The 13918-nt window shown below is 34.8% G+C and overlaps 1 protein-coding gene across 1 annotated transcript in view; it reads right to left on the minus strand.

Annotated features, from left to right (window-relative positions):
* LOC134842821 (uncharacterized) overlaps positions 1 to 13918 on the minus strand; it is a 235648-nt gene that overhangs the window by 8716 nt on the left and 213014 nt on the right. Inside the window, exons 2-5 of the mRNA XM_063859316.1 lie at positions 6335 to 6427; positions 5810 to 6020; positions 5248 to 5544; positions 4876 to 4924 (exon numbers count right to left, since the gene is read on the minus strand). Of these exons, the coding sequence (XP_063715386.1) occupies positions 4876 to 4924; positions 5248 to 5544; positions 5810 to 6020; positions 6335 to 6351 (574 nt within the window). The 5' untranslated portion in view covers positions 6352 to 6427. The remainder of the gene's footprint in view (positions 1 to 4875; positions 4925 to 5247; positions 5545 to 5809; positions 6021 to 6334; positions 6428 to 13918) is intronic.

Below are 13918 nucleotides of genomic sequence, written 5' to 3' on the forward strand. Positions count from 1 at the left end.
TGGGAAATCGTTATGATGTCGCTTTAGCAAATGTAGTCAATTAGAAAAAACGAAAGCTCAACTGAAACCGTGAGCACAGCAAGAAATGATTAAAAAATTTCAGTTGGAATTCAACATGATAAGACAGGCAAAAAATAAACGAAACAAAAAAACATATCTAACGTGACCTGTACAAGAAAAGCAGATCATAAAATCATTTTGAAATGAAGTAATTTACCGTCACTAGGTGGCGGAAAAATATTTAAATTAAAAATAGAGATCACTGTTGAAATGAATTAAACTACTCCTCAACAAATAATCTGGAAAGCCGAAGAAAATTCTCTGAACACCGAAGACTTAAAAACATAATTTCGTAATTCCAATCACAGCAACAAAGCCTTTAACGTGATATTAATTTCGCTCACCTGTTCGCTTTCTTGAGGTATACGAAAACATAAGAAAACCTATTCCAAAAAGTTTTTCTCGCCATAGAGGATGGTCAAAACAAAAACTTGCTTTCACATCATGAACATAGCCAACTGAATTGCAAAAGAGTAATGAACGCAAGTAAACAGAAAAAACACTGAATTTGTTGAAAAACCCAACTGACGAACTTCAAAAAAACAGATGCCCGTTAAGCTCTTTGAATTTCTAGAACAATGTATGATTGGCACTTTTCTGAGAACATTAACCCAACTTGAGAAAATTGGATCAAAAGGTAAATATTTTATTCGGCAGGAAATCTAAATAAAAAATTAAACTCCACTTTCGAAACTAGCAATTGCTCACATTTTTTTCGCGCCGCTTTCAAATTCTTATTTGGAAAGTGCAATTTACGTCACTTTCAGCTGATGAATTTCGATTGAACTCAAAAAGTGCATATATAACTAAGTGCATTCATAAATGCATCCTTATGTATGAAATTACATCTGTAGTTATTAGAGCATTTTAAGGCTTTTCCCTGAAAAAACATCACGAGACGTATATAACAGTCTTCACTACGTTCATTACTTTTAAATACTTTGGAAAAGATCAATTTTTTATTTGCGATTTTGTTTGGAAAAAAAATTAGGAGGGGAATATAAATTTACACTAGCTAGCTTGCTTGTGTGATTACTCCACTAACAAATCAGCAAAATCAGTTTTCGATTCGCTTAGCCGGTTTGATAGCTTAACAGAGGCGAAGCTGAAAGCTGAGCTTCGCACCACTTGCGATACCATGACGTTTAAAAAATAGTACACCATGACGCTAAAAAAAACAGGAAACAGTTATTCAAACTATCTTTCAATTGAAAAAAGGACACGGAAATAAGATCCCCTATTGAAAAAGTCCTAGTGGGTTGAAGTCTTATTGATCTCAAAAACCCTATCAGACATTTTAAGTGAAAGATCGGAAAATTTACGTCAAAAAAGATAAGAAAAAAATTCATGAAACGCCCACATAGGATCCACGTTAGCTATATAAGCTATGCAAAGTAGACTACATAATTTGAAAATTTAACCGACCGAACTTAAGCCGACAACCATGAAGACGAAAAATCATCAGTAGAAAATGAATAACAAAACACTATAATTATATATACCATATTTTGAGATCTGGACATAGCATGAGTAGTAACTAGTACCGCATAGTTGAAATTAAAAATCCATAAAATTGGGCATGTCAGCAGCATATCGGCATCATAAGGATTCAACTGATTTTGTTAAACTCGTTTTTAACCCGAAAAAAGTCTAATTCCGATTTGACAACGCTTTTTTTATCGCAAGCGTAATTATCTTTCAATTTAGATAACAAAAATGAAGAAATCAAACGTTAAATCATTAAAAACCCAATAAGAACGCACATATTTGAATTTTTCTACAAAGAAAAAGTATCACTCGAACTAAATACTCAGAAATTTAATTAATTTTGCCGTTGTAACACTTTTGACGCAAGTGCAAACTAAAATTTGCTTACCGAGAACGACAGAAGAACCTTGACACTTTTATTGCACTGATCACTAGAATCGTCGGTCTGAACGTAACGAGAAACGAGCACCAAGCAGCGAGATTTCATTCCAAATGGCGAAATTGAAGACTTCGAGCCAAAAAAAACATAGCCAAAGCACAAGGCAAGTGGAAAGGATGTGCTTTTGAAAAGGGCAAAGCACTAGGAAAACAAAAAAAATGATTGAAAACTTTTTGAATCTCGAACAAATTCATTTTTCGAATAAAAAATGTATCAGGTTAGAACTCTTTGAATTTCAAGAACCATTTATGATTGACAGATTTTTTGATAAACTAATCCAATTTAAAACACAGAGGCGAAGCAGATCTTGGCATCAGTTGCGATACAAAAAAAAAACATGTTGGAAAAAGAAAAATGGCGAAAAAACTATGCCTATTAAAATGTTCGTACGCGTCAATAAAAATTCATTCTAGGCAAACATGCCAAGCAACAAATTTGAATATTCAATTATCAAAGGAACAAAATTTACCATGCGGAAACAATGCCGACAATCTTTGAGCAGACATCAATTGAGCCAAAAAAAAGCTCAGCACCTTAAAAAACTGCAATGATCAGGTAACTAAGATGAACAACACTAGCCAAAACTACAGCGAAAAAAAATCTGTGTGGCAACTAAGCCGACAACACTTGAGCAGAAAAAAGTCCGACAATTCAATTTCTACCGGAAAAAAATTCATATACACATTGAAAAAACAGGGTCCGGTCGGTTTTCAAAGCCTAGACCTGAGGGTTCAAAAGCAAGTGTGAACGAGGCTGGAGTTGCTAAGGCTCAATAAAAAAGCAAATAAATTTTCTTAGAAATTTGCCGCTCTAAGGCGTAGAAGTTAGTTGTTCACACTTTTTTGCACCAATTCGCCTTTCACCATTGATGAGCGCAATTCACCCAACTTTAAGCAAATAAATTTAAATTTAACTCAAAACGTGCCTACATACCTACGTTCACTAACAATTAAATTAATATGTATTAAAAAAAGCACTTTGCAGTTCTGAGAGGAAAAATCACTTTCTAAACAGAAAAAGTTCGCAAAAATTAAAGATCATGGTCTCAAAATAGTATATTGGTATTTTTTATGCATACATTTAGCTGAAGTTTCCTTTTTCACTGTTTTAAAAAACGATTATTGATGCATTTTTGAAATAAGTCTTATACATAAAATTTTTCGTTTCACAATTTATGCATTCAAAAAAAACGATTGATAAAGCTCCAAAAAACATTTGAATTAAAATTTAAGTACAAAAAACTATTTTAGTCTACCAAATGTTTCACATCGACACACAAAAACAAATTGTAGTCTATCTAGCATCATTTTCATGCGCGTGAAAAAAAAATTAAAATCGGCCTGAAGTCCCGTAGACTGCTGTCTTCAACCCCTCTGTGGACAAAGTTGTTTACGAGAAAAAAGTCTAGTACCCGATTGAAATACCGTGGCTTATTGCAAGGGTCATAAATTGAATTTAAATTTAGTTTTTTCAGTGTTTTAAACTGGACCGGATCTGGAAAGGAACTATTTCCAAAAGCTCTTTTGTCAGCTAGGCGATGTTATATACCTCAAACGAAACTCATAGGTGGTTGAGTGTGGTATCATACTAAATCTCTCAGTTTTGACTCCGTTTCGACATATAGGTTCCCAAAAAACTCCCTTGACGTCAATTAACTTTTTATGTTAAATAAAAGCGGTTGAATATATAATCTGTTTACACTATTTTAGAGCAAAGTGTGGATGAATGTTTGAAGGATTTATTGTTTGTACGACATTTTAAGCGACGCAACTAAACCAGCTTTAAACGAAGCTATAATGAATTTCTGTGAGCATCTTAAATTATCGCCTCACAACCAGCCTATTGCATGAAACAACAAAACCCTATAAAAAATACTTGAAAAACCTTTAAAAAGGTTCATTTTTTGGCAAAAAGATGTAGTAGGAAGATCCTGTGCAGCTATGCTTCGAATCATATAACTATTTTAGATGTTTTTACTTGGGTTGGTTAACGAACATTTCGCCAAAGCAACTAGTCGAACATTTTCAGCCTAACCCAATGACCCCCCTCCCCCCTCCTGTAAATTACAACGCACATCCAAGCTAACATCCTCCATCTAAACAGATTAAGGGGAGGCTCTTAATTCGGATCAATGATAATGTTGTCCAAAACAAGCTTAATAAAATTTGCAAGAAGATTTGAATCAGTCGAAACTAGCTGAGTTAAGCCCAAAAACGGCCACACATGCATTTAACATCATGAAAACGAGCTTCACAGTGATTTTTTGTATCATTTAGTCGAAATATCTTAAGCACCAACACTGGTTTCTATATGGACGAGTTAACTCCAAGGAAAAAGATATTAAATCAAGAAATAAGTTTTTTTTTACAGGAAAGGAGAAATTTGTCAAAGTTTAGGTGAAAACTAGCATGTTCATGTCATTAAATATTATACTAATTGAAAATGATTAAGCCAAACACTATCAAACTCTTCGAAGATTGAATGCATACAAAAGATTCAACGAAAAGATAAAAATAGTCTTGAACGAAAGTAATTTCTTAAACAATGCCAGTTAGGATATTCAAAAAGTTTAAATGTAGTTTAAATTCATGCTGGAGTTTGAAAATGCATTAATTGAAGCGTTGATAAGTTTCAAATGATTCAAAACATATCTTTACCGTCAATTTCAAATATCAATTTTAGAATTCAAAATCTGACGAAACAATTAGTGAAAGCTAAAGCTAGGCACTGTCGAAAAAAAAACAATTAAACTTCTTAGGTTCAAGCAGAATGAAAAAAATATATGTTTCAAGTAACTCCAGTTTTTGTGGAATAAAAAATCACCTGTCTTTTCCGATTGAAAATTGGATCGCGATACAAACATAGAGGATATGTAAACAAAATTTTACCTTTGGGCTGTCTCGTTTCTCTGTCAGTCGGCAACACGATATCAGTAACCTAGAACAACATTAACTCAATGAGACTCTTGTATATAGCAGTTAACCACTTTTCTTTAATATAACACATTAACAAGTTTCAATTTCTCAACCTAGCCACAAATGTTAGTCTTTATTGCATTTCTTTGACATAAACTCAGTGTCACTTTTAACACGTTGAAGGACTGAAAACTGAAAAACAATGAACTACCTTGAGTTTAAAACTGTTTTTCGGCTTTGATTTGGTTCAAGACACAATTATGCATATTGATCAAGTCTTCAAAACTTCAAGAATGTCAGATTCAGAGAAAGAACTAAGACTTAGAAAGTGAGGATAATACTTACCACCCCAAACTGACTGAAGTACTCTCTTAGAGAGTGATCATCCGCTCCTTGTCTGGGTAGTCCTCCAACGAATATCTTGAAGGGGTGATCACCAGCTGCAGGACGCTGACTGCCCCCTCCATCCCCTCCCGGACCCCTCCTCTCGCCTTGAGGTCCCCGCATCATACCCCCTCTGCCTCCGAATCCACTATTGCCCCGGTTTCCGAACCCACCGCCTCCCATTCCGCCGCCCGCGTGGTGGTGGTTGAAGTTGCCGCCACTGTTGTAGGTCTTCTGTCTCAGAGGTTTGGCGTCAATCTAAAAATCATGTTAAAAAGCGGTTTTCTTTCAAACTGTGACAAAATAAGGAGATTAACATCAACAGAGACGAAGCTACATTGCGCGAAAAAATCTGACGATGATACGAATACTCTTTTTATGTTATCGAGAACGTAAAAGCAATTCACGAAAAGCCACATTTTGATGCAAAGAAATAAAGAACCTATTTCTCAAAAACAAGAACAAAGTTTCCTAAATAAAGACATCGGACAGTAAATTTGCTACTGAATATGATCGGACTGACCGGTTTGCCGTCGATAGAGTGCTGTCCGGATGCCAGAGCAGTCTGAACACTGTCGGGGTCCTTGAACTTGATGAACCCGAATCCTCTCGGTCTTCCCGACTCGTGGTCCCGCACAACTGTAGTCTCCATGATCTCCCCGAACTTGGTGAAATACTGAGTGAGCGTTTCTTCAGTGCAGTTCTGTGGCAGACCGCCCAGAAATATCTTGCCGCTAAATCAAATTCACGTCACTTTACCGTCATGTTAAGGTTGTTCCAGGTCGACAATTCCAGTCTATGCGACATATTAACCAACATGCATGCAACTTGTTCCAAAAATTAACCGAGCTGAGTATAGTTTATCAAATTTTCTTTTTAAACGAGTAAATCAATCATAAAATCTTTTAAAGCTAATTTTAAAAAAAATCAATCCAAACCGTATTATTGGAGACTATATACCGCCCTTTCAACAGTAAAAATGACACCATAGCTTGATTCTAGTCTTGACCTGTCAGTTGAAATACTTTGAACACCTTTGCTCACTTACGCGTTATTGTCCTGCATAATTGGATGTTTTGAGCTGAATTCTATCGAAATTGTTACTGTAATCTACTTTCACAAAGTAACACAAGTGCGATCTGAAAAACCCGAAGTTTCACATTTACACCAAAAAAACGGCAATGTTTCAAGTCATTTCGAATGAGATTGTACCAATGCGTACACAGCCCAAGTTAGATACATATTTTCTATCATGCCAAGTTCTGGAATCAAAATAATCATATGCAGAAGTCATAATAGCCCTTTCTAAATTTTAAATAGTTAAACCAAAGATGCACTCCCGTATCTCATTAAAACTTTGATCAAAGCATACCATGGCGTAAATGCATCTATAAAATTTTGCAATTTTGATGTCTGAAAACTCCAGAAACAATTTTTGTAGAAAAGGTAACAAAACAAATTTTTAAATTATCAGACGTCCAAGTTTCTGGTCAAATTCAAAAACTAGGAATCAGTTTTTCACATAAATATCATTAAAGAAAATCAAAAATATATCAACGAATACAGAAGACCTATTATAACTAATTAGGAAAAGGTAGAAGCATACAGAAAAAGATTTGAATTAAATATTCATAGACCATGTATAGAAGATTTAGAATAGCTCTCATTACGCGCTCCATTTCTATCAAATTGTGATGCTGAGGACGAGGATGAAAACTGTCTGCCTGCGCGATATAGTCTCACTTCATCCGGCGAACTGCCCTCATGAGCTATATTTTTCGAGTAGCTCACTGGCATTCTGTTGGTTCTGGCCATAGCGATCTCTACTAGAGATCGATTGCTCCTCTCCATACGTTCTCGATCGTCCGTCAATAGTTTCATGTCATTAACTTTGGGCGTTTGCAGCTTGCAAACATTGCTCTAAAATTACATCCATCCGTTAACCCAGTTACTTAAAATAGAAATGATACTCAAAACTTCGATCTGCTCAAATACTAGAAATATAGAAAAATAGTTCTTACCGTTCTGCCTTTGAACTGAGTGAGCCTGCAGGAGGTGATTTTGTTGACCTTAGCCATTAACCTTTCTGTCATGGCCTTGTGAAGAGGTAACAGAACGTTCACTTCAGCCGCCGCTATCTGCAGACACTGTCTGCGCACTGGTCGAATCAGCCATGCACGAACATCCGCCTAAGTATTCAAAAATCAGATTAAGGGGTTCTTGTATTGTTGAAAACAGCCCTTTAGAAGCACATGTAAACTTTGCTGTTGCAATTTAACAATAGCATCAATTCAAATGTTAACATGGTCATCAAACAATTGAAAAGATATGTTTTTGATTTTTCACCTTTTGAGTTTTACAGAACTCATTACATCACCTAGCCGCATCTAACTTTAATGATCGACGTTCTTCATGAAACATTTCTAATGTGAGATACGCTGATTATTTTTCATTCTGCTGGAAACCAAAATAAAACCTACTTTTTAAATCAACTATGACACAGACGCGAAGCTGCAACTTCGCTAACATAGCTAACAAACTGTTGGATTGGAACGCAAGTAAACAGAAAAAAAAAACTGACTTGTTTCGATATCATTAGATAAACTTTTTTATTTCGCAGGGAAAGAAGAAACTTCAAGAATTTTCCTGAAAAAAAAACAAAGAAAAAATCATCACGACCTACATAACAGTCTGAACTACGTTCATCGACTCTTAAACGCGAGCGAGGAAGCGGCAATATTTAGGAGTTTCATAATGCACAAAAACTCTTCTTGCAAGTAATAATTTGAAAAATAATTAACTAAAGGTATCTACGCTAACTTTGCATGTATTAAATTAGAAATTATTGCGTATAAAGCATGCATTTCCAAAATCTCGCGAAGTATATCGAGTTGAAAAATTTCTGAAATAAGATTTTTATTTGATTACTGGTTGTATAAAACAAATAGCTTTTTTCTCAAAATGGAGAGGAAATTCAGTTCAATTGATGAATTAAAAAAGCATCAAATGTGTTATTTATAACTAATCAAATGTCAAAGCCCATGGTATTATAATGCTAATGCAGCCTACTGATGCAGCAAACTTGCATCGTACTAACAATGCACTCGGGTAAAAAAAACTAGCTTTGACAATGAAAAAGTAAACACAAACTGAGCTGCACCTTTCAAACAAAATCTAGTAAACCTTAATGTAAAAAAGAACAAGCTGATGCTGTACAAGAAGAACAGAATCTTTCGACCACGCAAATTTTAATAAAATATGAAAAAATATATTTATTTTCAACTTTCTTCATTTGTTGTGTGTATTTATTTTTTAGTTAGTGAGGAACTAAATAGTTTAATGAGTCATAAGAATCAGTTAATAATCGTTTAGAAATAAAAACTATATTTAATAGCAGATCTCAAAAAAGGTCTGGAAAACGAGAAAATTCAGATCAGTTTGGCTCTTGAAACTTTTTTTTTAATTCTGGATACTGAATCAAGGATAAAAAGCTTCAATATGATACCACACTTGACCTGGCGAGGCCTAAACTCAAGCGACAAACAAACACTAACTTATCCTAGTTGAGTGACTGAATTTTTTTTACGATTTTTTTTCGATTTCTAGTAATTTTTCTACAAAAACCGTTTTCCAATTTGCCTGTTTCACTATGACCGTTGAATATGCCTAAGTTTTAGTTTTTCGTTCTGACCCTTTTATCACATCGCGCAGAAAAACAGACACTAAATAGAAAATAAATTTTTTTCCCAAGACTATTGTCGGAACATTCTGTTCTTCTTGCACAGTAACCACTATTCATGTTTTGTTTTCATAAATGCGTAGATTTTTGTGCCCGGTACGTTGAGAAGAAAAAACACAGATTAGAACTTCAGTGAATTTGGCATAATCGACTAAAGTTGTCCTCAAGCGAAAATGAAAAAATATATATCATATGATTCATTTTTTAGAAGATTCTTCTTTACTTTTCATTGCCAAGCAAGCTCTGCATGAAGCTTTGAAATCTATTTTTTTGGAACAAAAAGAAGTTTTACCGCCTTGAAAACGTTTCCTACTATAATACCAAACCACTCGCTTTTTTGGCTCGAATTCAAAGCAAAAAAGCACTAAAAAGCAAAATTTTCAAACCAGTTTTTTTTCGAATCTCCGAAGATTTTTTAAATGCCGTTTTAATCATGATTGAATATGACTACAATATGATTTACCCAGAGGCGAAGCTTCACTTCGCAAAAAATAGCCAGAACACGGCAAAATGCAGTTCTATAAAATGAAATTTAAGAAAGTAGAAATAAGCCTCGTATTAGTAAAAAAAAAATTCGGCTACGACTCAGATTAGCACCTGTAACCTAGAGACTATGGGTCTCAAACACCAACTAACCAGCCACGGACTCTTATAAATCACAAACACTAGCCACAACTAAAGCAAAGAACACGTGCTATGCAATTTCTAATGCTAGTGAATTTTTCATATAAGTGAACACATTTAATGAACACTTTAGGAACTTGATACCATTTTTTTTTTACTATTGTGATTGGTAGAAAGAAAATTCTCGTCATTCGGTACCTCTATCATAAGAATGCTACTGGAAAAATCTTAAACATTTCATAATAAACTTTTTGGGTTCCAGACACAAAGCCGAAGAGATTTCAGACTGAGTTGTAAAATAATATTGAATTCAGGCCAAAAAACGGCCTGAAAAATAGTCTAAAGCAAAAGAACACAATCAAACAAATAAATTGGTGGTTTTTATACGTATTTCAAGCTTTACATATCTTTTTCGTCAATTGGAATAAATGAATTTTAATGAATATCATTTTCAGGATTGTTTTAGGATCTTTAAACTATAAATAGCCTTTTTCAATTCATAATTTACGCACTTCAAGAAACTTCCTCTCGGCGTTAAATTTACTTGAATTTTAGGTTCTTTCTTTCTTGCTTTCTTCTATCAACTGACCTTTTCAAAAAAAAATGGCAAAAAAGAACAATTCACAGAAAAAAAATAGAAAAAAAACAAGGTTTAGAGGCGAAGCTTCGCTTCGCAAACAATTGCGAGAACACGATAAAAAGCAGCTCTATAAAGTGCAACATAAAAAATTAGAAAAAAGTCTCGAATTAGTAAAAATTCGGTTACCTCTGAGATTCGAATCTGCGACCTATATATTAAGAGTCTCACACACTTAGCCACGGAAGTTTAATAGGCACCAAACACTGCCCAAAAATAAAAAAGAGAACTGATGCGATGCAACTTTCAATGCTACACTGAAATTTCCAAATAAGCGAACACTTTTAAATAACACTTTTTGCGAGTTAGCATAGAAAAAAAAAGGTTCGTAATAATAAACTAAGCTGATCGCAAAAGTAAATCCATATACTATGCAAAAAGTATACTATCCGCCACGGACCCTTAATAAATGCAATTTACAATTCTACAATTTCCTATGCAATTTTCAAAGCTACAGTGAATTTGTCATATAAGTGAACACATTTGATGTACATTTTTATGTGCGAGTTAGGTTAGAAAAAAAGAAGGTTCGTACTAATACACTAACGCTAGCAAACTCGTTGGTGTAATCATTCGACCCTTTCTGATGATGATTTTTGGTGCCTGATTTTGCGTTGAAAAACAAACGAAAAAACTAAAGCACATCCGAAGACAATAAGTAAAGATGTCGTCGATTAAAATTTTCAAAAACCCTGCTCTCTGCGATAATCAAATCCCCACTTTCCAGATATCTAACAACTATGCCATAAGCGCTTGATATGTTCAAATACATGCCACCAATGAGGCAAATAAAACACATGCAATTAAATTGCCTAGGCTAACTCCTATGCTGCGGAGGTGCTACAAAAAAGGATCACTACTAACTAATGCGATTTGAACTGGAAAAAAAGGATGGGCCGTTTAAAACTACGCTCGCATAAGGGAAAACAAGAAAAACGAAAATAACTGAAACTTCGTTTTATGAATTAGTGACAAAAAATCGTTGAAATAAATTATATGAATTAGTAAGAATAACATATATAAAATTTGTAAACAGCAACAGTTGATTAATATTTGATAACAGAGCGAGCTTGGGAAACTAGGCTGACAATTACGCAGTCAAGATAATGTGGAAAAAAAATTCGATTTAACTCGCACTGCGTTATTTTTTTTTTACTTACCACAGTTTCCTGACAATATGTAGGCAGTGTTTTGTGTAGATGTGGCACGTATAGTCCCACTAGCACCATAAGAGTACAATAGAAGCCAGGGACCATTTTGCTCTTATCTTCTCCCGCCGCTAGGAACCCGTCTGCCACTTGTGGATCGAACACGTTCGTCAGTTCGATGCCAAAGTGAGACCTCAACACCTCGGCCACAATTCCACACTCCATGCAGATCTTAATCATATTTATATAACAAACACGCACAAGAAGCTCGAGAAATGTTCCCAGTCGTTTCACAATTTTGACGCAATCTTCCACTAAGATTTCCAAAGTAAAACAGGATCACTTCTACAATTCACTCTATTTGCGATATGGGCGATTCATACTCAAATTTACGCTATGTTTAACTAGTCCTATCAGTCCTCACTAAAAGACGGTATTTGTTACTAGCTCACATCAAGGAATAGTTAGTAGATCATAAAAAGTTCGTCAAACAATAACTGATAAACTAGCTTACCTTCAAAACATTTTTGTTTTCGAGGATCTCCTTAAAACAGTCGCGAACTTTTCCATAACATTTTCCACACGCTACGAAGTCTACGATTATTGCACTTTCAGGTACAGCAAAACATACAAGCGAAACATCTCCGGGCAGTTCTCTAAAGTCTCCTTGCACCGCCAGACTGAATTTGTCAACGCTGCTCAACATTTCCACAGCTTTCACCAAGTTGAAATGATTATCAACAAAAAACACTCCAGAATCCATGTTTGACCCAACAGAAGGCTCCTGTTGGAGTGTGACTGGTTCCAACACTTTTTGGGCTGCTAATCTCTGAGGCTCTGGGCATTTTCCGCGAATCCCACAGACCGTGTCTAAGGACGCACAAATGGCCTCCCATTCTAGGTCCTCGCAAGATTCCACGATCGGTCCTGACTCAGGTTTTTTGACATTTGTAGAGTCCATTGAGGTCTTGGCCAGTCCTGGAAACGGTACGAAGTCTTTCATTTCTTTGAGATGCGCTGGCATGCCATCTGGCTTAAGACGTTTGCCTTTCAAGCCTTTAAACCTAAAAATGAATATTTCATACTTTTTACGGAAATCGGAGCAAAATGCAGTATCTTTGGGGTGTATCGATGATATTGCTGAACAAAAACTTCCAGAACTTGTTAAAAAGTATAGTCCCGTCCCGCCTGTTTTACGGAGTACCATTCTAAAGCCCGTTTAAAATTGTGGTCCTGCTAAACCACTTGCACTATACAGATACGTGTAGCGAACTTGCCAAAAGTCAGACACAAACTGTTTACAAAAACGCCTGGCGGTAGAGAATTCATTTTGCGGACTGTTAAATTTTCTTTCATGTTTCTGCATAAAGCGTTCAGCAATAGAAACTTAATACCGATTTTTACTATTGTGGATGGTTGAAAGAAAGTTTTCGTCATTCGGTCCTTCACTCAAAAGAAAAACCACTGAAAAGATGTTAAAAAATTCATTAAAAACTTTTTGGGTGCCGTGCACAAAGCCGAAGAGATTTCAGACTGAGTTGTAAAATAATATTGAATTCAGGCCAAAAAACGGCCTGAACAATAGTAAACAGTGAAAGAACAGGCCCAAACATATAATATGGTGGTTTTTAAACATATTTTAACCTTCAAATATCTTTTTCGTCATTTTGAATATATGATTTTTAATGAATATCATTTTCAAGGATACTTTGAGATCCTTAAATTCTAAAAAGCCTTTTTCAATTCATAATTCGCGCACTTAAAGAAACTTCTTTTCGGGGTTAAATTTATTTGAATAATGGGTAAATTTAAGCTGAATTTGTTTTAACTCTAAAGAAAAAAAAATATATGAAAAGTTTCAGAGAAAAATTTGAACTATGCTGAGATTTCAACCCACAAAAGTTGATGCGCATATAGGCGAATTGACGCGGCCGGAAAAACTCAGAATATGTATTTCAACATAATTGTACATGTTTCGGCTTAGTATTTAGTTCAAACTTTGTCTATTTACGTTCAATGTAATGTTTATTTAACCTTTTTTTTAACCAAGGACCATTGCCATTTTTGGAACCATACTTCTAAACGAATAACAAAGTTCCATTGTGCATAAACGTTAGATCAAAATTAACACTCAAAAATTAGACTCTAAAATTTCAAGCTCCTTAAGAGAGGCTAGTACAATAACATAAGATTTTCTGAAGCAGCCAAATTATTTTGCTTATTAAACAAACATAGCCAACAGACAGTTAAAAAAGAATCGTAAGAATCAATGAACGCAAGGAAAAAGAAATACATAGCCAACAGACAGTTGGAAAAGAGTCAATGACACAATTAAACAAAAAAAAAGAGAAACTTCTTCTAAAAAAAAAAAGAAGTTTCGGAATTTTAAACAACATAGCCAATCGAAGATCGGAAAAGAATAATGAACACATGTCAAAATAAAAAAAACACTGACTTTCCTAAAAAAAACTCAACTTTCGAATT

Source organism: Symsagittifera roscoffensis, chromosome 3 (assembly GCF_963678635.1).
Source record: "Symsagittifera roscoffensis chromosome 3, txSymRosc1.1, whole genome shotgun sequence".
Lineage (NCBI taxonomy): Eukaryota > Metazoa > Xenacoelomorpha > Acoela > Convolutidae > Symsagittifera > Symsagittifera roscoffensis.